The sequence below is a fragment of the Malaclemys terrapin genome, chromosome 3 (assembly GCF_027887155.1).
Source record: "Malaclemys terrapin pileata isolate rMalTer1 chromosome 3, rMalTer1.hap1, whole genome shotgun sequence".
NCBI lineage: Eukaryota > Metazoa > Chordata > Testudines > Emydidae > Malaclemys > Malaclemys terrapin.
The window spans coordinates 107,258,665-107,285,881 of record NC_071507.1 but is presented as its reverse complement, the minus strand read 5'-3'; the positions used below and the strand labels follow the sequence as shown (position 1 = coordinate 107,285,881).

Here is a 27,217-nt window from a genome sequence, read left to right as displayed (position 1 = left end):
ACATCTCCATTTTTCCCTTAGTGGTCACCCAACCAAGTAGTGAGTCAGCCTATCTCTGCTTAGCAGAAAAAAAAAAAAAAAAAAAAAAAAAAAAGTGTGAGATGAGAGAGAACAGTGCATAATAGTAATAGTGAGGGGCATCGATGTCATCTCTTCTCTAGAGACAAAACACACAAATCTTTTTTCTGGGATTCAGGATTTCCTCTGCATTTCTTTTCAGTGCGAGGTCCACTCTGGGAGTGGGCCATTTTGGTAATGTCACAGCCATGCAACAATGTGTCAACCGTATGGCTTTAATCAACTAGTATCCAAAGCCATACTATAGACCAGGGGTCGGCAACCTTTCAGAAATGGTGTGCCGAGTCTTCATTTATTCATTCTAATTTAAGGTTTTGCATGCCAGTAATACATTTCAACGTTTTTAGAAGGTTTCTTTCTAGAAGTCTATAATATCTAACTAAACTATTGTTGTATATAAAGTAAATAAGGTTTTTAAAATGTTTAAGAAGCTTCATTTAAACTTAAATTAAAATGCAGAGCCCCCAGATCGGTGGCCAGGACACGGGCAGTGTGAATGCCATTGAAAAATCAGCTTGCGTGCCCCCTTTGGCACGCGTGCTATAGGTTGCCTACCCCTGCTATAAACTCTATCCTGTTTCAGGAAGTAAAACTACAGGAGCATGATCTAGTGAACAGGGCACTGAGGTGGGAATCAGGGAATCCATGTTTTATTCCTCAGTCTGCTAATGACCTGTTGTGTGACACTGGGCAAGTCAATTCACTTCTCTGTGCCTTAACATCTGTAAAACAAGTATAAAGATAGATACTCACCTTGCTTTATAAAATGCTTTGAGCTCTACAGATGAAAAGCAGTATATAATATGTAAGTATATTATCACTTTATCTTTAAACAGAATATGTTCAGTAATAATATGATCCAATTTGTTTTATATTAACCAATTTGAATCTGTCAAATTTCTATTGTAATTAATGTTCACCTCACAAATACTTACTTAGGTTTTTTCTTTGTGACTTCGCCAGTACTCTTGTGAAGGATACTCAATAATCGTCTAATAGTGGCAGGCTCACTTACGGTTTGATAGTGTAAAAGCACCTAAAATAACAATAGTTTACTTTTTTCGGTTAGTAACTTACATTTTAAAATTTTACATTTACACCTCCCTACATTTTAAGAGCTTGAAAGATCCTCAAGGCCTAAAGTTTGACTTCTAAAAAATTCTGTCTACTGATCCACATGCCAAAATAAAGAACTGGCCTAACAGTAGCACAACAGGCTGGCATCAGTATAAAATCCCTTGCTTTACTTATGGACATTCCTCAGTGAAGCATTTGTACCTCATGTTCACAAACCCTCTCTGGGTACATCTCCACTGCAATCGGAGGTGCAATTGCAGCACATGTATTCATACCTGAGCTAGCACTAGCTCGAGTAACAATAGCTATGAAGCAGTGTAAGCAAGGGATAGCCTCTTGAGTATATATTCAGGGTCCCAGGCAGACTTATACAACCCATACTGCTATGGCTACACTGCTACTGTTACTCAAGCTAGCTAGATCCAAGCTAACTCAGCTGTATCAGTGCTTGCTGCAATGGCACCTCAAATTACAGTGTAGACATGAACACTGTTCTTTCAGTCAGAGCTTATCTCCTGGGGAGCTACATCCTGGACTTTATGGGATCTCTGTGGACATGACTGCTAGATCTCTCTTACGGGTTATACTTTTACACATTACAATAAATACTTCGGTCGCTTTTTAAGTTTTTCGGTTACTGTCTATTTTTTAACCCTACCACATCAGTGCAGTCCTGTGGCAGGTACTGAGATTTTTAGGTAATTTACCGCCAGGTGCATTTCTACAATCACTCCTACATTGTCTTATTAATGACAGGCCTGGGTGAAACCAGTGGGTGTAATCCCCACATTCTCTGAACAGGGCATATCAACATATCAGAAACCAGCAGGCACAGGCATCTGCCTCCAAAGCTGTAACTCTGCATCCTCTTTAAACTAGAATCTGGAATTTCAAGAGAATGCCACTGATTTTGCAATTTTGTTTACTAAGTTTTTCCTCTCCCTGAGTATGAAATTAGTTTTTATCAACAAGAATACTGAGCCACCTAGAAAGAAAATCAGAACATTCAAAAAGAAGAATATTTCAAGACTTACAGGGAATCCTTTAGTAATGGGGACATCAATATTAAAGATGAGGACTCGAGCTCTGAAACGAGTGCAGGCTTTGATGGGTTCCTTGAGACCACAAAATATACAGCCAACACTACAAGAGGAAGAAAAAAGACAAATATTCAGATAGCATATTGGAAAAATGTTAAGCAGTGTATTTTTAAGTAAACACTAAGTAAAAGAAGTGACACATGACTATGCTCTATGTGAAAAGAAAACATCACACTATTAAAGCACCCAGTCAAGTGCATTACTACAGGATATAAAAGCTGTTTTGTGGGTGAACACAAAGAATTATGGCAAGATCCAAATGGACAAGTACCTCCACTGCTCAAATTCTTCTGAAATGACATTATTTGGTGAGAAAAGACACTTAGGAGAACAAATTAGCCTGTCACCCAGAGGTCATCTCTTGGCAAGATGCGATGGGTAAATTTGCAGTGCTGCTGCCTATTATTTTTACCTGTTTTATGGCTTGAGCGCTTCAATCTCCAGCATTGTCAAACCTCGCAACTTTCATCAGCACTATGTTCAGTTGCAAAAAATAAATCCACGTTCATAATAGAGCTATATTGAATCTAAGAAGAGCAACGGGCAGCGTTAAATCAAGAAACCATGTTTCTGTGAGCAAAGGGAGATACGGTGAGAATTGCCCTGTGTCGCTCAGTACTAACCAGATCTCCACTAACACAAAAACATACAGAAAGAAAACCAATGCCCTATTGCGTGAGTACATCACTTTGTTACTCATGCACAATTACATCAGTTGTACGCTTTTAAACATGACCATAAAAAAAACTTTGGTCAAGGGGTCTGGGCAATGCAACCATGCCCTAGGAATTGGACAGAACAAAATACCAACAATTTCAATAGACCTGAAACTTAAGGACCTCTACTTCCCAAAAATTTACATCACCCAAGACAAACAACCTACAGAACATGGACAGCACAAATCCCACACTAACTCCGTTTGACTAGGGTAACCATACATCCTCTTTTTCCCGGACATGTCCGGCTTTTCGGCAGTCAAACCCCCGTCCCGGGGGAATTGCCAAAAAGCCGAACATGTCCGGGAAAATGGCGGCTCTGCTCCTCCCCGACTCTTCGGCTCTGTTTAAGAGCCGAGCGCTACGGGCTTTGGGCAGCCCCCATGCCTCCGGACCCTGTGCCGCTGGAGCCCGGGAGGGGAAGTGCCCGGCCGGGGGCACAGGGTCCGGAAGCAAGGGGGCTGCCCGAAGCCCAAGTGCTACCGGCTTCACGGTTTGCCGGGCAGCCTCCAGACCCTGCGCCCCCGGCTGGGCGCTTCCCTTCCCGGGCTCCAGCTGCACTGGGGAAGCGCCGGCCGGGGGCGCAGGGTCTGGGGGCTGCCCGGCAAACCGTGAAGCCAGTAGCGCTCGGGCAGCCCTTTCCGCGTGGCTGGGAGTGGGAGGGAGGAGGGGGCAGAGTTAGGGTGGGGTTGGGGCGGGGAAGGGGCAGAGTTGGGGCGGGGCCAGGGCCCATGGAGGGTCCTCTTTTTTTATTTAATAGATATGGTAACCCTACGTTTGACAACACCACGAGGACTTCTCAGAGGAATACAACCACTGCAGTGAAGGAAATCAAAAGAACTGTCTTCTTTCATTTCATAAACAAAGTATAAATTTGCACAAATATAGAGGCTAGAAGTGTTTAGTCAGACAACTTGAAAGATCCATGTGAGTTTGGCAGTCTGACCCAGAAGCAGAAAAGAAGCCATATGAATTAGGTTACCAACCATGTTGCATGAATAGTAATTTACAAATAGCCAATACTCATTGCAACAGTTGTGGCAAACACATTGTTAGAAATGAGTAGGTGAAATATGCTTATATAAACCATTAATTAAGTAAGCCCGGATCAATCAAGTTAATTAAAAAATTGACATGTTTCCCAATAATTTAGAAACAGGATAAGCGGCTAAATTTATTGAATGAATTGTTCATTACAAATAGTTTGGCCTTTTTTAGTTACTGGTACAAGGCTTGTACGTGCTAGCAATTTAGACATGCTTTGTTGTCTGGATGATTTACAATTTGGTGAATTCTTGGTAAATCTTTTATATTATCTAAATTCTAAATATAATATTAGAGTAGTCTCTGAAGTTCCATTTAGCAATTAAGATGTATGTTTTAAGATTCCAAGAATGGGAAGCATAAGCAAAAGGCTTTTACAATCGCTTCTGCCAGTATTAGAGTGAATTAATCACGAACACTAACAGTGTTCTTCTGAGGTTGCCGTTGCACATGCGGCAGATGTTTCCAACGTTTGTACATGCAGGCCAGGTGATATGCATCACTTTGGTTTTAAATATCCTGGTAACCAAATCATTCTTCAAGTAAACCGCTGACTGTAAAGTGTAGTAGTTAAAAGGTTTTTCATTAAAAACAAACCGTTGCTTAGACTGAAACTCAGATTTGGACTCACTTGATTTTGATGATATCCATGCCGGTCAAAGTGAGACTAACGTGATCTCCTGCTGCAGCCCAATCAACTGGTTCATCATGCAGTGTGATTCCTGGAAATGAGTAAGAACAGAACCTCACAGTGAAGTACCTAGGTTCTGAGCTACAAACAAACAGTTCTGTTTGGGCCATTTGTGCTTCATCAACCATTACTCATCAGTTTTCAATATGAATGGGCTGAGAGTAAAAGCTTTTGACTAAAAGCACAGAGGAAACAAATTTTTTTTGTCAGGACTTATCGCTCTCACTCCACCCTGTATATTAATATGGCTTTGTCTAAGTCATGGGAGTGGATCTGCTGCTAGTCACACAGCGCAGATGATGCGGTCTCGAAAATACTACTGTGCACTAATACCACAGCGCTTGCCCCACCCATCCTCTGATGCACATGCATATTTTACACTGCCTTTCATGTTCCTTAATAGTTCTAGTGGCAACTTTCATTTACCCTAAGTGGGTTAGCGCTCTCTCTCTCTCCGTCATAGAAGAATGCAACAAATGACTTTGGGTTGCAGCATCATGTTATCTATTAGAAAGCATTTAAATAAGTATTCTATTCTGTTTGTGATGTATACACTCCTGGGTGTAGACCAGTGGTCTCCAACCTTTTTACACCCAAGATCACTTTTTGAATCTAAGGGCAACCCAGGATCTACCCTTCCTCTTCCCTGAGGCCCGCTCCTTTTCCAAAGCCCCGCCCACTCCAATCCCCTCTCCGTCACTCATTTTCCCACATCCTCACTCACTTTCACCAGGTTCGTGTAGGGGGCTGGGGTTTGGGAGGGGGTGAGGGGTGCAAGCTCTAGGAGGGAGTTTGGGTGCAGGAGGGGGCTCTGGGCTGAGGCAGAGTGATGGGGTAAGGGAGGGGGTGCAGGGTGCTGGCTCTGGGAGGGGGCTCTTGGCTGGGGCTTGAGGTGTAGGAGTAGGTTCAGGGTGAAGAAGGGGGTATGGGTTACTGACTCCAGAAGGGGGCTCAGGATAGGGCTTGGGGTACAGGAGAGGGTATGGGGTGCTGGCTCTGGGAGGGGGCTCAGGGATGAGGGTTGGGGTGTGGCCTCCTGCTGGGCAGCACTTACCTCCGGCAGCTCCCAGGCAGTGGCAGGTGCAGCAAGGCTAAGGCAGGCTCCCTGCCTACCCTGGTCCCACACCGCTTCTGGAAGGGGCCAACGTACCCCTGTAGCCCCCAGGGGAGAGGCGGGGGCATGTGGCTCCGCGCGCAACCCCTCTCTGCAAGCACTGCCCTCGCAGCTCTCCCGGCCAATGGGAGCTGCAGGGGCGGTGCCTGCAGGCAGGAGCAGCATGTGGAGGGAGATCCCTGCCCTCCCCTTCCCCAAAGGCGGGGGCGGGGCTGCACAGGCCACTTCCGGGAGTGGCATGGGAGCGGGGTAGGCAGGGAGTCTGCCTTAGCAGCAGCCACACTGCACAACTGGAGATCGTGATCGACTGGGAGATCCTCTAGGATTGACCAGGTCGATCGTGATCAACCAGTTGGTGACCACTGGTGTAGACTTATGGGTGAGAATAAAAAATTCATCATGACTTTTAAATAAATTATATTGATCAGAAGAAAGATAAGTGTTAGCAAATTTTTCATTTTATAAATACTGCACACATCCACAGACCTAGGTCTGTTTCACTGCAGATCACAACAATTTAAACAAAAAACATTTCATGTTAACATGTACCAAACTGTATTTCTTAGTTTGCAAACCTGTCCAGAATAGGCATATAGTGTCATTCAAACTCAAGCATGTCAATGTCATGAGGAACTTCTTTGTTAAGCCATGTTGATAATTACTTCACCTACAGGTGGCACTCCCATACACGGATAAATGAAGTTCAGACTTTTCTTTCGGTTAGAAGTAATAAGCTAGTAGCATACAAGTTAGCATGCCTCAAGTTTGTATCGAAATATAAATATATTAAATTATTTTCTCCTCCTTACATGTAAGCATTTAATAAATGGCTCCATCCTCAGCTACATTTGAGCCACTATGTAATGCTCCAGCCCCAGATGGATCTTCCCAACATAGGATGGGAGATCCTCAGATGACGTAAACCTCTCATAGTAGTTTCTGTGCTACCTCCTCCTCTCCTGCAACCTGTGTAGGAAAGTGGTCAGGGCATCCCCGCACTTAGCTAGCATATAGCACACTCTGACTGCTGTAACTTTCCCTTGGACTCTAAGTTGCACTAGGAACCAGAGCAACAGAGTACATTGGAGAAAAGACACATGTAAACATATGTTTTAAACCACTGTTATTTTTCATCTAGTTTAAATATACATAGCAGGGCATATCTATGCACTTTACTACTGCAAACTGCATGAAGATTTTGTTGATTTTGTTCCAACACATAATAGTGTCATGTTTTTCACTTCTGTTCCATGTAATGGAGAAGTATTTGCACCTTAACGTTTTTAAATGTACCAGCCATTACTTTGCATATTAATATGAGTGCACAAGTATTTTGAATTTTTCTTCATGAGGGCTAAATTGTTCAGTCATTCGCCAGTGATACAAAACAAATAATAAATTTAGCATCAACTCTTCCATATGACCAAATCAGAAAAATGGGTTTTAAATTTCACCCAATGTTGAATACTATACACTTAATTGTTGACACAAATAGATATTCAGCAATTTTCCTCAGTTATGCAACTTTTTGCCAACATCAGAAAAATACACCGAAACAAAACTTATTTTCAACACAAATTCATTCTCTCTTCCATTTGTTGATACAGGAATTAAGAAAATTGTGAAAAAATAAAATTAAATGCTGAAAACTTATCTGGCATATTTTGAAAGGAAAATATGATTTAATACTCTTTTGTTCCTTGAAATTTTTAAGACTGCAGAAATATATTTGCAATTCTCCACTGAGCTCCTGGGATCCAGTTGGGCTGCTAAATGTCTCCATCCCCAGCAAGGAATGTCTTACAGCACAACAGGATATAAAACACTTCAGAAGTTAAGATTTACCTGCAAGGGCTGTTTAAAACCCACACAAAAATAGCAATGCTCATAAGTAAATCTGACTACTAATGATTTTTTGTGTTTCATACATTTTATAGCTATTAACTGCGGAACGCTCATATTTTCACTGAAAAAATCATGAGGCTTACAAATTTGGAATAACTAGCACTGTAAAAAAGATGAAAAACCAAATGAACTTTCACATATCTTTCAAAGACAGATATTTATACCGTCGCATCTAAAATTCGTTTATGCTTTCACATGTTATGTTTGACAGTTAGTATCAGTTTGACAACCTGTTACCATTTCAGTAACTGTTTCTAGACCAGTATTGACCTGAAAGTAAACAAGCTTTTGAATACTTTACCTTTTGCAGTGCAAGTTTCATTGGGAGGCATAGCCAGAAGTCGGTCTCCAGTCTGAATATAGCCTGCTTCTATTTTACCAGTCACACAAAATCCTGATCCTTGGTCTGTAATAAGCATGTTAATCATTTAAAACAATAAAATAATTAACTATATGGTAAGGTGCATTTTTAAATACAATTAACCCATTAGCAATGTAGACAGATTTTAATGTGATAAAAAGCATTTTTCTCAGCTGAGTCAGTATTCATTACTTGTAAAGTCACCAGTTTTACATCATACTGAAAACAAACCATTAATTCCAAAACCCTTTGATCTGATATTTTTCTTAACTAAGGGCAGAAACCCTGTACTTTAAAAGTCATGTGGTTGCACAAAAATCCAGTTTTTAGCTTTTTGATACAAGAATTAGATCATTAGCCCATTTGATTTTAAGCAGCCCAAACACTATTTACAGATAAAAATATTTACTGAGACACCTTAATAAACCCTCATGCATGTTTATTGTCCAATGAACCAGAAATTCTGGATTGGCATATTTATACTCTCAGAAAGTCAGCTAAAGATTGGTTTGCTACCCAAACTTACCACAATAATGGTGGATGAGTGTAGCGTTTTTTATGAATAAAGTAGTATTGTATTTACAAAGAATATTTCTCATTTTGAAAGTCTATATACTGGTGGGTACATTTCTAGTCATATGAACGTTCACATGGGTTATTTATTAAAAAGTGAGCGGTATGCTACTGTTCTTGCTCTTACTGGTACACTTGAAGCAAAGTTCTTTCTCCCAAACTATGGAGACTGCATATATGCAGGTATGTTTGGTTTCAGACAAATGTCTTTTTAAACAAAGTTTTTAAAGTTTCAGTGTGCATCTGGAAACATTTCTTTTATGTATGTATGCTATATTCATCAGGGGGCATAGAATAACATTTCCTCCTTTCCTACTCATTGCCATGACTATACAGTGCTCCAGCATATGTACCTAGAGAAGCATTACCAGATGTGCCAATGGGCCATTTTTCCTTCCATTAGAGCAAACTTATGGATGAATTACTGTGTTGGTCAAATTATAAAAAACATATAACACCCCAAAAGTGTGGAAAGTGAGAGAACTGTGTAGGTTAGGAAAAAAAACTAAAATCAAAAACTATGAGCCCAAATTTCAAAGTTGGATGTGTTCAAAACTAGCCTTGTAGGCAAAAGTGTGATCTGTATGTGCAACTATAATAATATTTACTATTTAAACAACAGACTCTATATCTGTAAACAGGGACATACTTCCCATAACCACCACCAAAAATAAATTTGGCAACTGCAGATTTTTATAGAGTAGGCTTACTGAAATTATTCATTTTACTTCATTAGTATATCTGTAAAACTAAGCTCAGTGCAAAATTAGTTATTGCAAATAATAAAGCCTTTAATCATAAAGGTTCTCAATGAGCTTTACATACTATATACATAAAGCAACACTGTAATGACATTTACTCTGGTATGCACCACTCAGTACAGTCATGGTGGTGGCACTGGAAATTTTGGCCAAGGTACTGGGACAAACCCTTATCTAGTGTTACAGTATTTAACATGAGATCCTCAACGTTCTTGCAGAGCTGATAGGTACTAAGTTTCTTAAGGTCTCTTTGAAAAAGACTCATTCCCAATCTGCATGGACTGCATTTTTCTACCATTACCAATATTTGAACCTGGTTCCATTTTCACTGGCTTTTTAAACCTGATGTTCAGATTACTATACTATCACTCTAATTCCAAGTATGTACACACTATACAAACAATATGATACATTCTTAAAGTTTCAACAGTAAAACAATATAATTTATGATGTAGCAATAAATTAATGGTTACTATATCAGGTTGGATATTAAATCTCAGATAACGGTGTCACTTAGTTATGATCTCAACAAATAAGAACTGGATTGGAAGCCAGGACCCCCGATTTCTATTCCCCATTCTGCAACCAACTCATTGTATGACCATGAGCAAGTCACAATCTTTTACCTCAGTTTCTCTACCAGTAAAATGTGAATACATACAATAATAAACATGCTTTGCACACAGAAAAGAAGTATATTAGTTGAACAAACGTCTCATTACACTTATTTTATTGTCAGATTTTTAACAGTAATAAGAAATATGATTTTAAAATAATTTAAAATTATTTCATAATATATACATACACACACATTATGTGTGTGAGTGTGACAGAGAGAGATTTATTTACATCTTCAAAATGATTGGTCAAATAAAATTTATACACAGTAAAACCAACCTTTAAAAACGTCAGATACGCATAATCTAAACGGTTTATCCACTGATCTCTGTGGTGGCTTGAAAGAATCTGAAAAAAAAATTGATACCACCTTGAGATTTCCTGTATTTAGTAATCAAAATGACCATCTCACAATTTCTCACCTAAGTAATCAACTATATTGCATTGTATTTCTCACCCCCCCACTTCCCTCCCCAAAAAAGAACATTTTTGACATAAACAAGATTACAATGTACCAAATAAATATTAAATCAAGAAGAATGGCACACTCACCAATTTGTTCTAACAAACATTTTCCCTTATACCATTCAGTGAGTTCACTTGATTGACAGCTTGTGACTAGATTTTCACCACCAAGACCACTTGTAGGGATATAAGCTACATCGGACTCCTAATTAAGAAAACAAAACAAAACAAAAAAATCCTCTAAAATAAATATATAGTGTATCTCTAAAATGGTACCTTCATAAAAAGCAGCAGCAAAGAGCACATTTTCAATATTATAACTGTTTTTAAGTTTATGGACACTTTGCTTACTATTCCACATTTCCCTTGAATGAAAAAGAAAATATTTTGCCCGATAAGATAATACTTATCCTCTATTAAGATCAACACTCAATTTATTCAAAATTTGAAGGTCTTTTTGGCTGATCCAGCTTCCTTCTATTTACTGTACATCAAAGCAATGAGACAAACACAGAAATATAGGTTACATGTCAAGGCTGCAACTTTATTAACTGTAATCAACAACTGAACTCAGCGAAGAACCCCTAAACCTATCCCTCAACTGGCAGGAATATTCCAGGGCAGGCTGCTAGTTTGCCACAATGGCATAGATTCACAGATTCCAATACCAGAAGGGACAACTGTGCTCATCCAGTGTGACCTTCTGTATAACACAGCCGATAGAACTTCCCCAAAGTAATTCCTAGAGCATATCTTTTAGAAACACATCCAATCTTGATTTAAAAATGGTCAGTAATGGAGAATCTTATTACAGCTCCTGGTAAATTGTTCCAACAGTTATTCACCTTCACTGTTAAAAATGTACACCTTATTTACAGTATGAATTTGTCTAGTTTCAACTTCCAGCCATTGGATTATATTATACCTTTCTCTGCTAGAATGAAGAGCCCATTATTAACTATCTGTTCTCATGCAGGTACTTATAGATTCTAAGCAAATCACCCCTTACCCTTTTCTTTGTTAAGCTAAATAGACTGAGCTCTTTGAGCCTATCACTATAAGGCATCTTATAATCCTTTAATAATTTCTTTTGACTCTTCTCTGAACGCCCTCCAATTTATCAACATCCTTCTTGAATTGTGGGCACCAGAAATGGACACAGTATTCCAGCAGCGGTCACACCAGTGCCAAATACAGAGGTACAATAACCTTTCTACTCCTATTTGAGGTTCCCCTGTTTACGCATCCCAAGATCACATTAGCCCTTTTGGCCACAACATCGCACCAGAAGCTAATGTTCAGATAATTATTCGCCATGACCCCCAAATATTTTTCAGCGTTCTGCAAGAGGAGGTGCGGAATGTCCGGGACAGGGATCATTGAGCACGATGAGAGCTGTGACAGGTAAGCCTGTCTCGGCCAAATAGGAGCAATCAGAATGACGTAGGGTACCTCTTTCGGGAAGCCCAACAAATGAAGCCACAACGTTCGTCGCATCACCGCAGCCATGGAGATGGACTTAGCTGCCATGTCGAGTGCAGACTGCAGCAATGTCTTTGCCACTAATTGATCCTCCTGGATAATGGCATTAAATTGGTCGTGATATGCTTCTGGCATCTTTTCAATAAAGTCATTGAGTTTTAAGTAATTTATGTAATCATATTTCGTTGTGAGGGCCTAGTAGTTGGCGATATAAAATTGTAGAGTGGCTGAGGAGTATGCTTTTCTACCAAAAAGGTCAAGACACTTGCAATCCCTATCCTAGGGAGTAGCCCTTGACTGGTGTTGTCAGCTCCAGGAGTTTACAGCGTCCACAATGATGGGGTTGAGTGGCAAATGGGAGGATAGGAATTCATATTCCTTAGCAGGGACATAGTATTTTTTGTCCGCTCACTTGCAAGTTGGCACCACTGATTCCGGGTTCTGCCACGCAATCTTTGCCGGGTCTAAAATGGCCTTATTAATCAGGAGGGTGATCTTTGAGGAGGAGGTATAGTGGAGGATTTCAAGGATTTGATGGTAGGTGTCCTTGACTTCCTCCAATGGTATCTAGAGAGTGTCTGCCACTTTATTTGCCAGCTCCTGGAAGGGTTGAAAGTCGTCTGCCAGAGATGGTGGAGGAGGCATGACGGCTTCACCTAGAGAAGGAGGAGAACATGGTTCTCGGTACCGGCTTCCTGTTCCTCAATATCTTGAAGTAGTTCTGAAGCTCTGGATGCTGTGGTCAAGGAGGTATGTCTCAAGGGCTCTCAGGCAAGGCTTGAAGACTGAGGGGCATTCTGGCAATGCACCACCCCAGGGTCCCAATATGGCCATTGGGTTGGTGGTGGCGCCCATGGGTGGCCGTATCAAGATGGTGTGGGGAGGGGCATCTGCGGGTATATCCATGGGCTCTGGTGGTATTGAGTACCATATGGAGCTTGGGAGGAGTACTGAAACACTGCCTCCTCTGGCTCACTGTCTGAACCCTCACTAGAGGGCAGAGGGCAAGGTATGGCAGTGGGGATACTTTCAGTGTTTGATGCAGAGGTCTCAGTACCGAGAGAAGGGGAATCTGGTGCATTCAGCATGCAAGGGTCTCTGGAATGGCTGGAGTCCGCTGATACTGATCATCCCAGCATCGGTGGTGGATGGGGATCTTGCCAGCACTGGTCGCTCCAGTACCGGGCAAGCCATCACTGGCATCTTTTTAGAGGAGTGTTTACTCCTGTCCTTCAGTGCCAATGACTCGGTACCCGGGCCCATCAGGTCCGTGGGCCTGTCAGTAGTACTGGTTGCTGCTGGCCTCCGTGAGCCATGGGTATCTTTGGTACCAAGACCATGAGATGGTTTTTGTGCCGAAGATACCGAGCGTTATGGTGATCGCTTATGGCTATCTCAGGACTCACTGTGGGGACATCCCTCTCTCTTCTTAGATCATTTACGAGAGGGGTCCACAGCCTGTTTCCTCGACCCACAGCCCTTAGACATAGAAGGCTGTGGGGAAGACTCATGTCTACCAGGCAACCGTGGTGTGAGAGCTGCCTCCATGAAGACGATCTTCTGGCAGACCTCTCTGTCTTTGTGAGCCAGATTTGTCAAAGACAAAGACCTCACATTTGTTGTATGAGGCAGGGAATGCACTGAGAGTGCTTTTCCGCAATCGGGATCGCCTCTTTATTAGTGAGGCATTTTTTGAAGACATCCGGGGTGGGGGGGGGGGGGGAAGAAGGGTCCCCGACAGGGGAGAAAAAGCAAGAAAGAAATTAAAGTATTTTTCCCTCCCTCCAATAAAATAAGAAAGAAGACTACTACAACTAGAACTAGGAGACTAACTATAGGTACGTAAAATAAAACAATAATCTTAATGGACTGCTAATGGCTCCGCCTCTAGCCAGGGGCTGTTGAGAAGGAACTGAGGGGGTTAGCCTGCATGCGCTGACTAGTGCAGCATGAGGAGATACAGCACATGTGCAGGCCTAATGGACTTTGCTACCAAAATTCTCTGATCAGCAACGCAGGGACGCAAGCACACCTACAATGGAGCACCGATAGGGACACTACGCAAAGACGAAACCTCACTGCTTAAGACATTAATGCATATACCCCTTGACAGATAATGCAATATCCTGGATAAACCTTACAGAATTTAAGCTAAACCTTACTGAATTAAATTCAATACCTTTATGGGCAATTGTATTAACAATGCAATTACTTATATGTTTTTGCGAGATTGTATGTAATGGCTCTAGGAGACGGGGGCATACAATTGAAATTCCCCTGGTTAGCAGCCTCTCAAAGCTTTATTCTGGTGAAAGGAACCATTGTCTGGTTGATTACCTAGTCACAGTTTCTTCAAAGGTTCAAACTGGATTCTCAAGAGACCAGCAGACAAAGAAAGGAGGTTAGGATAAATAATCTGGTGGTGAACTGATTCAGGGCTTTTATTCCAATCCAGTAAATGGTCAGGACCTCCGGTCCACGGAAGGCCCCAATCCTTAGGAAAGGGTTGGAAAGATTTTGGCTACTTAGGCCCCATAAGACTGTGTTCTTGTTCAGAGCAATGGGTGTGGTGAACTTGAAACCACAGGAAATCCTCTGGGCAGGGATCTGAAGGACTTCTCTTTATGTTGGACGGGGTGATCTTTGGTAAGCTTATTAGCATGCATGTGGGCTCTTTTATTGTTTTTAATATTTTCTCTGCAGTGCTTGTGCCTTAAGAATAAAATAGGCTTGATTAGAAAGAACTGTATGGTGATTTATAACTGGGGCAAATACATTGTGTACAGTCTCTGGGGAGAGAAGCAAAGCATGCCCTGCTTAGGCAGACTGTCTTTTGCTGGGAATAACACAGGGAAGGCAGGAAACTTGTTGGTCTGGTCAGATGGGAGCGAGATGGGGGTCTCTACCCAAGAAAGGCACCAGCTGCAGAGCCGGAAGCCTGAAAGTGGGTGGTCTTGCTGGACCATAGAAGGGAAATATAGGTGCAGTTGCCCTGAACTGTGACACTGTAACAGGGTCATCCAAATTCTCATCAATATACAAGGCAGTTGGCAGAGGGTGCTAATTGACTGAGTAGAGATACAGCTGAGGGGCTAACTGGGTGCAAGGAATCACAGCAACTGTGACTATATAAGCAGACAGGAAGGAAGTGCTATGGAGGAGAGTAGGGAGTCTGAAGGAAGGTGGGACTGGCTGCTGCTAATCCTGTACCCTTCCCCAGAAGCAAATGGAGGAAGCTGGCTACTCTCTGTGAAAAATATGTAAACATCACTCCCGGCCGTGGCCTACTGAAAGGATGTAATAAAGTACAGGGGTCATTAAGAACAGCTGGAGCAGTTACTGAGGCAGGAAAAGACTCTCAGGAGATCCCATGACACCTCCCACCCCATCATGCATGACATTGTCAGGACCAAAGCCTGCTTCCTTCTCAAATGAGAAGGGTCCCAAAATTGCACTTGCTAACTCACAATCTGTACTATCTTGCAACAGTCTACAGTAACTCCCCTAAACAAGACTTCTTGGATACCAGAAGGAAGATGTATAAAAAGTAGACAGTGGTTTGTCAATTCTGTCTTGATGAAAACATCCCTTCCAGACTCCAAAGAAGGCAACTAGCCACAACTCTGGCATCCCAGGAGATCTAAAGGAAGAGGAGGCTGGGACTGCTGGAAGGGCACCAAACACCCGCTGTCCACACCTGACACTGCCTAAGTACCCACTAGTAGGGCAAGTGGGGTACAATTCAGACTCTGCTATGTTCCATGAACCCGCTAATGGGTTCAGCACAGGGGGCACAGCAAAAACCCAGACCTTGCTGATATGCCCAGGCAAAACTGATAAAAACTCATCCCACCTTGCCCCAGTGTACCTGCAAGGTGTGAACAAAGTGACAAAGACCTGTGAAGGTATAAGGGATGGTATACCCCTCGGTTCAGAGGCTGGTGGCTGGCTAATTAAACCCTACCCATTGCACCTGGAAAAAGACTGGCAACTGTCTGTCTCACACACACACACACACACACCCCCCAAGCAACTGTGAACCGTTGATCCTGCTTTCCATTAAGCAGGCTTGAAATAAAAATCCCACAGCAATGAATATGACTGAAAACTATCCTCCCTGGATTTTGTGAGGACCCTAGGAAGGATTTTCCCAGAGAAGGAGCTGGCTCTGCAGGCACAAGCCTGGATCCACCTGGAAGAGGGTGCTGTATGGGAGGCCCCAATCCTTTACAAATCTCATAATCTTAAATTTACTTTACCTTAAAGCCAGCTTGTTTAAGAAACTGGCCAAGTTTACTGGTAATTTCCTGAAATCTCTCCTGTTGCCAATTGACCTAAAATAAAAACATATTTTGATAAAAAATGCTGGATTTTAGCATATTCTTCTATACAAATTACATTGACCTCTTATACTGTACTGTGCCTAAGATCTTCTATGAAAACTTCAGTTCAAAGATTAAGCCTAATGAATAAAATGTTCATAATGTTTCTTCCATATTTTGAGAAAGACAGCATAGAGCACACTATGAAAGAAGATGAATTGAGAGCCTTATTTCTACAATGTAGTATGCACCTGAATTCAATGGGGCTGCGTATAAGGCACAGAAATTTGCACATCTGGAACAAGTTGTAGGGTAAATTTGCAGTTCTACTTCATGTCTAAGATACTGTAAATTAACTTGTTCATGAACGGTACCCCTGATTTTGCTTTTTAATTCACACAGGTATAAAGGCAAAACAAAAGCAGACTCAAAAAGGATTTCTCTTAGATTAAACGTACTTAGCAATAAATTAAAACTAAAATGTAAAATAAGGGTAATATTAAATAAACAGCATGTTTTGAGCAAATGCAGCAGCATGCCTTACAAGTGACTCAGTGGCACCCCAGGAGGCTCTCAACTGTCATCAGGGTGACAATCCCCATGACAGAAGTTTACCCCAGTAAATTTCAGCAGGATTAATTACAGAATACCCTTTGAGGAGATTAAAAAAAAATACAAAGGGGAGTTACGTGTCCAACTCCCATTGACTTTCAATGGGAATTTAGCACCTAACTACCCCTTGTTGCTTTTGAAAATCTCCCCCTTCCTGGTCGATATGCTGAGTTCATAGGCTTCAGAAGAATGTTTTCTTTCTGAACACAGACATTATGAGAGCTGGTAACTGTGTAAAAAATGAGGGAAGGACAAACCTTCTGGCCTCAGAACACAGATTCCCTTAATTTAGGGCACACAGGAAGGGACACACGACTGTTCACTAAAGAAAACTATTAAGCAAGTACCTGGTCCATTTTATTGACTGCAACTGCCAGTTGTGTTACTCCAAGAGAGCGAACCAATAACCCATGTTCTCGAGTTTGTCCACCAGTCTCGAACCCTGCTTCAAACTCCCCCCTGCTGGCATCCACAACCAAGATAGCCACATCAGCCTAGGTAAGAAAAAAGATGGTTAGGAAAATAATTTCTACAAGAGGAATGGATTATGGATAAATATGGTCCTGACTGGTCACACAAAAACACATCTTAACCTTCTATGTTCACCAAGAGAATATCAGCATGACTTCAGTTGAGTGAGGATTGATTTCTAGATCACTAATGTGCACAGGGAAACAATGAGACATGTACACCACAGTATGATTAAATATAGAGACAGCAACTTTATTAAAACTATCAATCAGCTGGAGCTACTATTAAAACTACCTGACAGAGCTGTTCCAATGTGGATTTCAAATGGGCATCATAGGGCCTGGGTTCTACTAACCTGAGAATGGGTATGAGGGCAATGCCTTCTCTGTGCTCTCAGGCCTGCCCCGGAACCCTGGGTCCAAGCCAGAGTCCCAATTCATGCCCTTTCTCCACACAAGTGATAAGAGGGATAAGATGAGGTGAGTTGAGCCACACACCAACTGACACAGAGACATATCATACCTCATCACTCTGTAATGTCATGCCAATGCCTAAGCACCCCTTAGGTTACAGGGAACTCACATCAGATTCCCGTTTAACCAACCAACCAACCACACCTCGAAACTGCCAAAGCTGCAACAAATAAAATTTAACCCTCCAAATATCTACAGTTGCCCTAAAAAAAAAATTACTCTTGGGGCTGAAAAATGCATAAACTATTTTATTAGCACTGTGTACTGTAAGACAGATCACGGCCTTTGATAGGGCTGCTTTGCATTTTGCAGAACAGCAGTTGGGGATTCCCTCAGAATGGCAAAACTCCCAATTACTGTAGAGCCATCAAAGTCTGTTCTACACCACCTCTTTACAAACATGTCCTCATAGTGCTGGGAGCATGGCAGACCTCCAGAAATCTCCGACAGCAGAATATCACTCAAGCTTCTAATTACATTAAAGGCTAGAACGGTGCCTGGCAGCCCTAAGGATGGAGGGAATGTAGAGAAGGATTAAAGATTCCGCTGTCCCACCTAATCTTCACCTGCAGACCAAACCTCTGGTGCATTTGAAGATCTGGACTTGCATATTCTCACCATGTTACTTACTTGTACAGTCACCAATATGAATCAATAATTGAAATAGAATTAAAGAAAACAGTACAGTTAAGTGCAGCATTTTTCAGAATTTCTGAGATTAAAGATCCCCTTTTCTACTTAAAAAAAAAAAAAAAAAAAATCATGGACATTCTGTAACATGCATAAGCATCCACACCATAAAAAACCCCACATGTCATCAGATCTGCCATAGACCTGTTATATGATTTTGGGCAACTCAATCTCAGTGTGCCACAATTTCTCCATTTGAAAAATTATGATAATATCCACCTTTGTGATGCACTTTGAGACCTTACATAAGGCCCTCTCTATACCAGTAGGGAGTAAGACTCATAACAAATATGACTAGGGAATTACTTTTCAAACAAATATATAGTAATGAAATTACAGCCAAAATTTGCTTCTTGCCTGTCACTGAAACTTTGGCAATTATGTCCGCACAACAGTTTACTCAGACTTTCCTGCAGGCCATTATAGTGTCAGTTTCTAAGGTCAACTAACTGGCAAAAATGTAAAATGGACATTGTAAAATAGGAATTATTTCTAATATGAAAAAAAACATTACAACACATTTTAACTTCAAACATTCGAACCAGTAACAGGAATATGGACTGTATCGTGCACAGCAGAAGCAGCAGCTCAAAACAGTACTTTGTGCGAACCAAAACTGACTATCCTGACTTCTCTGTATGTAAATTATCAATTCTGTTAATAGCTGGTTTTTAAATTTAAATCCATGCTTTTAAAGAAAAAGATTATCACATACATTTAAATGTATATAGCCATATATATATAGCTTTGTTAATCTCTCTCATTCAATTTATTTAAAAAAAATCTGTACAAAAGCTGTAGCTGCCCTTACTCTCAATCTTACAACATAAACACACACCGCAACACTGAAAAACCAAACATTCACAAAGGAACAAATTTAATTCAGCCCAGGCAGCCAGCAAGAAAAGCTTCCCTCCATTCCTCCTCATTCTGAGAACATACCCTCAAATCCTCTCCAAAAAAACCCTATTGAATTGATGGTAGCTTTTGAAGCATGCCTGGTAGGTCATCAAATTCAGGCTATTTCAGACCACACTGCAGAGCAAGTTCCAGAGTCCCAAGACTCTCACAGAGAATACCCTGCTGGCAATCCCCTTCATTTCATAACAGGGGAAAATCCAGCTCAAGCACCTCTGCAAGATTGCAACTGTGGCAGTACGTCAAGTGGTGATCTCTCTGGCAGGCAGGTCTCAGCCATTCAGGGCTTTAACATGAAACTTCACCCGGAGACCAACAGAAAGCAAATGCAAATCCCAGAGCACTAGTGTCATGTGCTTCCAGCAAGATGGCCCAGTAAGCTAGCCAATGCAATCTGCACCAGCTTCAGTCTCCTGAATGTCTTCACCTGTATACCCACATAGTATGTTATCTGCTGTTTTCACTCAAAGCTTCTTACAACACGTTACCCTATAAAACTTTTTCAGCACTACCCGTTGAGCAGTACATACATTCAAGTTTGAATATTTAAAGTTAAGCTGCTCTTGAAGTTATCCTAGTGCAATAAAGTATTCAAAGTAGTTCATTAATAAACGTGAAAACCTTTTACCTCAATATAGTCGACTAACCTAAAATACTGCCTTTAAAATTTCCAGAAAAGAATGTCAGCTTTCAGTTTAGAAAAAGCATAAGATATTTCAGTTTCTAAGACTCCTTTCCTTCCTGAAATAAAGACTTATTTTCCCCATATTTTTTCTACAGGTTAGGAAGCACAAAATAAATTTACATTTATGATATTTTGAACAGAACAGAATAAGATTAACTGATAATATGCAGTATATAAACTTTGTCAAAGATTCTACTACTTTTTTTATTTAAAGGTTAGATTCAAATAAAGTAGAATACTAAATTATAAAACATCACATTATATTTGATAGGTGCAGTTAAGAAATGTTTGCTACCTGTGCAGCTCCTGTGATCATATTTGGGATGAAATCTTTATGGCCCGGAGCATCCATCAATGTAATAACTTTAGTCTTTGTCTCAAATTTGGTCATACCCACATCCATTGTTACTCCCCTTAAATAAAACACACATGTAATACACCATTACAACTGCTTCCAAAGTTCTCCACACAAAGTTACTAGACTTAACAAATCAGAACACTGTGGCTGCTATTTGATTTAACCAGTACTAAATTTTGGCCAATTTAATAAGTCTATTTGTGGCACTGACTTTCCCTTTCATTGGAGAAACTATCCATCTGCATCAGAATTTCATCTTAAAGAAGTTAAGAAAGCATATGTTGCTGAGAGAAGTTTTACTCTTCTTCCCCTTTATATGCGGCTTTGCTATGTATAAAGATATTCAAATCTAATTCTGCTATGCCAGGCAGGAGGGGAGATGTATAGTCAGCCGAAAAATGCGGATAGGAAAAGTACAGGCAAACGGTTGAAGTCCTAGAGGCTGACAATATGACAGTTGTATACAATAATGGATTATGTCCTCGAATCAAAGAACAAGTAGCAAAGTTCAGAATTAACTACTAAAGCGCAAAGCAGCTATCACATTTTGTAAGTCAGTATTTTGAAGTTCTCCACCCCTGAAAAAATAGGCAGCAGCAGCAGCAAGAGCACAACCAAGAAAAAATTACTACGTATACAACTATAGGAATAAGATTATATTTTTGTAAATGTCCCCCTCATTCACATATGCCTGTTATAATTCAGAAAGGGCAGAATAGTTCTGGACTCAAGTCTAAATTTGACTAAATAGCACCCGTGGGAAATTGCCTTGGCCCATCCATTTTTTAATCATGACACCAAATGACAGCAAAGAACTATTTAAATATTTGAGGAGAGCTTCAGAACACTTTCGTTTTAAAATATTGGCTTGAGAGTGCAGAAGGATGAGGGAAAAATCATTCAAGAAGTTCTTAGCCTGTTTTGAGGGTGGAAATTATCTAAGTTTCCCTTAAAACATGGAATAAATCTTTTATTTACAGAAATAAAGGCAAAAAGACATTGCTTCCATTATATACGTCCTGATGTTTAATAACACTTTCGTTTTAAGGCAACATTTAGAAATATTTTATTAACAGATGGCCAAATTCTATTTTCAAGGTTTTAAACTTTGAGACAAAAACCATTTTTCACATTTTTGTCTGCAACACTGATTTTTGGTTGACTGGTTTTTTTGACCTTTTCACACACAAGCCTGTATTGAACATATGTACGGGAAGACTGGCAAATGCAGAAGTTTAGTTATAGGTATGAACACTGTACAAGTTCAGTTCTCTTTTATTTTTTAAAAAGCTAGTCTCTCTGCAGCCCACTCCACTCCCCATTCCTCTGCATCTGTTTACATTTTCAAGGTTATCTATGCAACCAGAGGAGCTTTAATACCATGATACCATGGGTGATGAGCATGACATAAAAATACAATTACATTAGATAAACAAATTTCTCTCTGTGGTTTTAAATGAAACCTAAGATACTGGTGAATACCACAAAAACTGTGGTAAGATATTAATTCTACAGTTTAGTTCATGTTTTTCTGAACACAGGTCATTGTCCACAGATCCAATTTATACAGTTTTAAAAAGCCATTTTATGTATTTTTTAGATTATCCACATCACTTCCTCCTCATGTATTTTCTCACTGTAATACAATTTAAAATGAATTACACAGAAAAAGTATTTACACATTTTATTTCAATGTAATATGTTACTGGCAGGGACTTTTCAAAAATAGTTCTAATATTAATTTAATGAGTCAGATATAATAGACCAAAAATGTCACCTTCCTTAAACTCCTCACATGTGCTGGTGCCTTGATCAAACAAATTCTATCAACTCCTCATACTGAGGATTTTAACCAAAAAACAAAACAAACCACACCCAACTTCTCAATGGTATTCCATTTCCACAAGAAAAGACACTGACTTTTCTTTCAATGGTGTAAATCTATGTACACAGAGGATGAAATATTTCCTACCAAACATTTTACTCTTCAAACATTTAATGTAGTAGCACATAGCTAAATTAGTAGAATGACATTTAGTAACACATTACAATCAGAGAGAACATTAGTTCACACTGGAAGATAACTTGCCTACCTTTCTCTTTCTTCCCCAGTTTCATCCAAGACCCATGCATAAGCAAATGAAGCTTTGCCAGCCTTTTTGGATTCCTGCTCGTATTTGTGCATAGTTCGTTTGTTCACGTTGCCCAGAAGGTAGAGTAAATGACCCATTAGAGTACTTTTACCTGCATCAACATGTCCTAAGAAGGGAAGTAAGCATTAGACTACTATTACTAATTTACACATTTTAAACTTGACAATACAGCTGGAAAAGAAACACAGTGGCAGACAGGGGAATCTAATGCCCTGAAGTTTTGTTTCATGCTCATGCAATTCACAGAGTCTGACAACATACATAGTAGCGGACAGAGAGAGAGGTTTTCTAGAGAGAAGAAATGGGTGAAGTTTGACAATGACCTCTGTTCTGCCAAACTCGTTAAAAAAAAAAAAAAAGCTAAAAAAAATGAGTCTTTAAAAGTATATTTTATTTTGACAAGACGAGGATGGGGGATAGGCAGAAGGCCTAGTTAGTATTTTAGTCCATGCAGGTTAAAAGTGGCTCCCGCCACAGAGGAAGGGTAAAGCAGATGGGTTTTTAGTGCAATCTGAGATGTTTCCTTTCCTAAACGGAGGAGTGTCTTGCTTCTGCATCACTCCCAGACTCAACAAGCAAACATTTCTGGCCCAAAATGTATTCAATTTGGAATTAAAATAAAGAAAAAAGGGTATTACCTATTACCACTAAATTCAGCAGCTGTTTTCCTCCTTGCCTCTTCTCCAGCTCTGCTTTCACATCTATTTGTTGTCTTGTCTTGCTAGACTTTTTCACTGGAGTAGGTACTGTACTCTGCTCTTCTGGAATCTGAATTGTTTGGGATGGAAGAGCTGATTTAGAGACCAACTCAACTACTCCAGAAGTGACACTGGAATCTTCAGATGATGGTCTTTTTTGAGGTGTATTAGCACTATGGCCATTCTCTTCAGCAATCACACTAGGGAAAGCAAAGAGAAAACAAAGATTTATAGGGAATGTCACTGAAGCCCTACACAGCATCAGAGAACAAAGGGAGTTTCTCTTTAGGTAGAGTCCAACCCTTCAAATTAAGAATCTCTGATAAGTAGTTAGAGACTATTAAAATGGAAGTGAAACAACTGGACACAAACGACAGATACAGGCTCTGAATATCCTGCCTGAAAAGCAGTCTAAACAAAAGCAAAATAAGAAAGCATCCCATGTACTATTTGAAATTCAGGTAAGACAAAAACCTTCTTCCTCATGGCCACTTCTTTTGATGGGGAGGGAAGAGACAGTTATGAGAAGTGACTAATGAGGGGTTGTCTTTGCTGCAGAGATAACTTGGACTCTTACCCAGAGGTTGTTCCTAACCTGGCTCCATACACAAGAACCTCTCACCCAACTGTGGTGGTGTTTTACAAACAGCTTAGCTGACTAGTCCTCGGGGATAGGTTAAAGCCTGAATGCTGCTTATACTTGGGCTGATAATGCACCCAATTTGTTGCATGCATGCAGGCTAAACCACTTGAGTGCTAGTTGTTCTCCAATGCCTTCCCAAAAGTCAGCATGGTTGCCATGTTTATGGAGAGTTGTGTTGGAGAAGGTAGGTTTAATTAAAAAAAAAAGGAGGAGGAAGGATGGTCTTATGATTAAGGCAATGGCCTAGGATTCAGGACATCTGCGGGATGGGGTGTCTTCCCAACTCTACCACAGATCTTCTGTGTGACCCTGGTTACATCATTTCCTCTCTCTCTGACTCAGTGCCACAACTGTAAAATAAGACTAACAATCCCTAATTCACAGATGTGTCATAAGGATAAATTCATTAATTAGAGTTGCTCAGATAGTTATGATGATGTCCACCACAGAAAAGCTAAACACAGTAAACAAAAACTGAAGACTGAAAAATTTCCCATGCTGGATTATACACAAAGCTTCAGAAAAATCTACTGATTCAGTCTCTGTGCATATAAGCTGCCTGGTGAACAAGGATGGGATCAATGACCCCCAACTGGGCTTAAAAGAGGACACCTGAGCCCAAGAGGGGACAGAGAGCTGGCAGAGTCAGGAAAAGGACAGGTGAGAGCTGCCTGAAGAAGAGAGGAGAGACCCAGGAGCAGCAGCAGCAGAGAGCTGATACAGTAAGCAACTGGGAAGAGCAAAAGGTCGATGGTGAGGACTGGCCAGAGCTGGGGAACCACTGGTAAGTTAAAGGAGAGCTTGGGGATCAGCCCCTATAAAGAAGGGGAAGAACCAGCCTGGTTAAGAGAAGCTGAGCCCAGTACAAGAGGGTTGATACTGAAGGACAGATCCAAGGAGCAGGGGTAGGACTCACAGGCAAAGAGGTCTGGTCAGTGAACACTGCAGGGAGTTCTGTTGTGGGAGACATGACTTGGGGCTATGGGAGAAAACATGGGAGAGAAGCAGGTCTTGGAAATCTCAGGTAGTTGGCCTAGATAATGGGGCTTTGACACAGGGGCTAAAAGGAACTGTGACCAAGTGAGTGATGACTCTCGGGTAGGTGATCTGGTAAGAGTGACCTTTGAATGGGATTGAAGAGCTTCTGCATAGTAAACATTTGTTTTACTTTAGACACCTGCAAAGGAAGTCTACCACATGCGATGCAGGAAGTGGCATTGGTGATTTTATAGTTCATACTCTTTCCTCAAATTCAGAACTAAACTAAATGTCCCAGTACTGTGTCAGGGCAACGTGCTGCTGGAGGTGCCATCTTCCTGATGAGATCTAAAGCCAAGGGCCTGACCTTTGATGGTCATTAAAGACCCCTATCCCCATGGCACCCCATTTAGATGTGTGTGAGCACTTTTGTCTTGGTCACATTCCAACAAAATAAATTCCCCCTATAATTTAAACTGAAAAAGCTATTCTTCATTTCCTGTGCTAAAGATCTGAAAGTAGTGGATCATCAAAACATTCATATTTAAAAGTAGCTAAGGGGAAAAAATGACTGCATAGGAACTAATCTACAGAAAAATATAGCATCAGCCATCCATGCTTGCTTTTACTAGAAAATATTTCAAATTAGCACCTCTTCTGCATTGTGTACCAAAGTCCTTCATTTTTTTTTAAAGTTACTTAAACAAATAGTATGTTGGGTTTAAACTGAATGCCTGTTCTGGAAACAAACCAGTACTAAGTTCATTTCATTCAAAATCTCCTTCCCCAATTCCTGTCTGTTTAGACATTTATTTCATAAAACAAAATACATAATTAGTTTTTGCACCAAATACACATGCACAGAGAACTGTAGTGAGAGCGCTTTTCCCACTAACTGAACAGTAGATTTAAATAGCAGAAGTTATAAAGTAGGCCAAATCAGTTTTGACAGAAGTCATGCATTATTTCGGAGTTACATATGTATACATACTTTACTTGTATCAGGCTTTTCCGATCAAGATAAAGACGCTCTTCCAGCCTTTTCTCCGAGAATTTTTTAGGTATTTATTCTTCATAATTTTAACACCCAATGCTTTCAGACTGAAGCGTAACACTTGCACATATTCAAAAGAACAGATATACTTTATATTGGTCTCCTTATGACATTTAAAGATCTAGAGAGAAGTTCTTGCATAAGAAAAGAGGTCAAACTTGACTTTGTAGATGGCGACTCACTACCTTCCCTTTCATTGTCTGCACAACTTCCCATGCTAATTAAAAACAAAAGTTAAAAGTGAAGAAACTATATGAAACTGCAATTAATACAACCCCAAAAGCAGAATTCAGAAGTTTTTCTGCAGCTTTTCAAGCACGGTTCTAGAGATTTTTATACTAAGGCTACCCAAATACCAAGGCAAAGACAAAAAACCAAGAACACTGAACAACAGATTAAAAAAACTAATCACAGGTTATAACGTTTTTATTGGCTTAACTATATTTATGAAAGTCTCAATTTCTTAGCAGTAATCTTTTATGGCTGTGTATTAATTAGAATTTTCTCAGAAAATTAGTCTTTGATAATTACTTAGAAAATGTAAAGCTTTACATTCTAGGGGATTTTCTTTCTTCAGAGTTCTGGGCGCAATTGCAAGTACAGCAGTCTTTAGGAATCTCAAAATGCATAGTCAGAGAGACCATCAATTTGTAAAAGTCATAAATCTCATCACTGGCAGCCTATGTGTACAGCCTCAACTATCCAGACTCCTCCAGCAATACTATGATCCTTTTCAATGAGGCCCCTAATGTCTGGCTGCCACTTCCCCTACTTAGTCATAAGCTATTTGTCACATAAGTACCCTGACCTATAGTTCACTCTCTATGGGACTGAAGAAATTAAAAACAGAATGCCAAGTCCAGGGTGTGTGTGTGGGGGGTCACTCCTCTCTTCCAAATTAGTGGGGAAAAAAGCTTACTGTTGGAAGTTCTCCCAGAAAAAAAAAGTCCTGCTGCCATGTGGCAAGGAGCTCTGCCTGCGTCCCCAGAGTGTCCTTCCCTGGTAATGCAGATTTGAAACAGTGGACATTTAAACAAAACCTTTCCTCATCTCCCTTCTGTGTGAGCTGCATGATGAGAACTGGAAAGGGGACTTGGGAAACACAAGGAGGGAAAGATTTTATAGAGGAGGATTTGGAGACTCTTGAGGAGTGACACACTAGGTGTGCTGGTTGCAA

General features: G+C 40.5%; 1 protein-coding gene across 2 annotated transcripts in view; it reads right to left on the bottom strand.

Annotated features, from left to right (window-relative positions):
- Positions 1-27,217, bottom strand: part of HBS1L (HBS1 like translational GTPase) — a 104,517-nt gene that overhangs the window by 5,053 nt on the left and 72,247 nt on the right. For both annotated transcript variants that reach the window (XM_054021916.1, XM_054021917.1), the window contains 11 exons: positions 23,306-23,565; positions 22,608-22,773; positions 20,452-20,569; positions 17,267-17,413; positions 16,245-16,319; positions 10,591-10,708; positions 10,318-10,386; positions 8,027-8,131; positions 4,647-4,737; positions 2,190-2,298; positions 1,014-1,114 (listed from right to left, as the gene is read on the bottom strand). In XM_054021916.1, the coding sequence (XP_053877891.1) occupies positions 1,014-1,114; positions 2,190-2,298; positions 4,647-4,737; positions 8,027-8,131; positions 10,318-10,386; positions 10,591-10,708; positions 16,245-16,319; positions 17,267-17,413; positions 20,452-20,569; positions 22,608-22,773; positions 23,306-23,565 (1,359 nt within the window). The remainder of the gene's footprint in view (positions 1-1,013; positions 1,115-2,189; positions 2,299-4,646; positions 4,738-8,026; positions 8,132-10,317; positions 10,387-10,590; positions 10,709-16,244; positions 16,320-17,266; positions 17,414-20,451; positions 20,570-22,607; positions 22,774-23,305; positions 23,566-27,217) is intronic.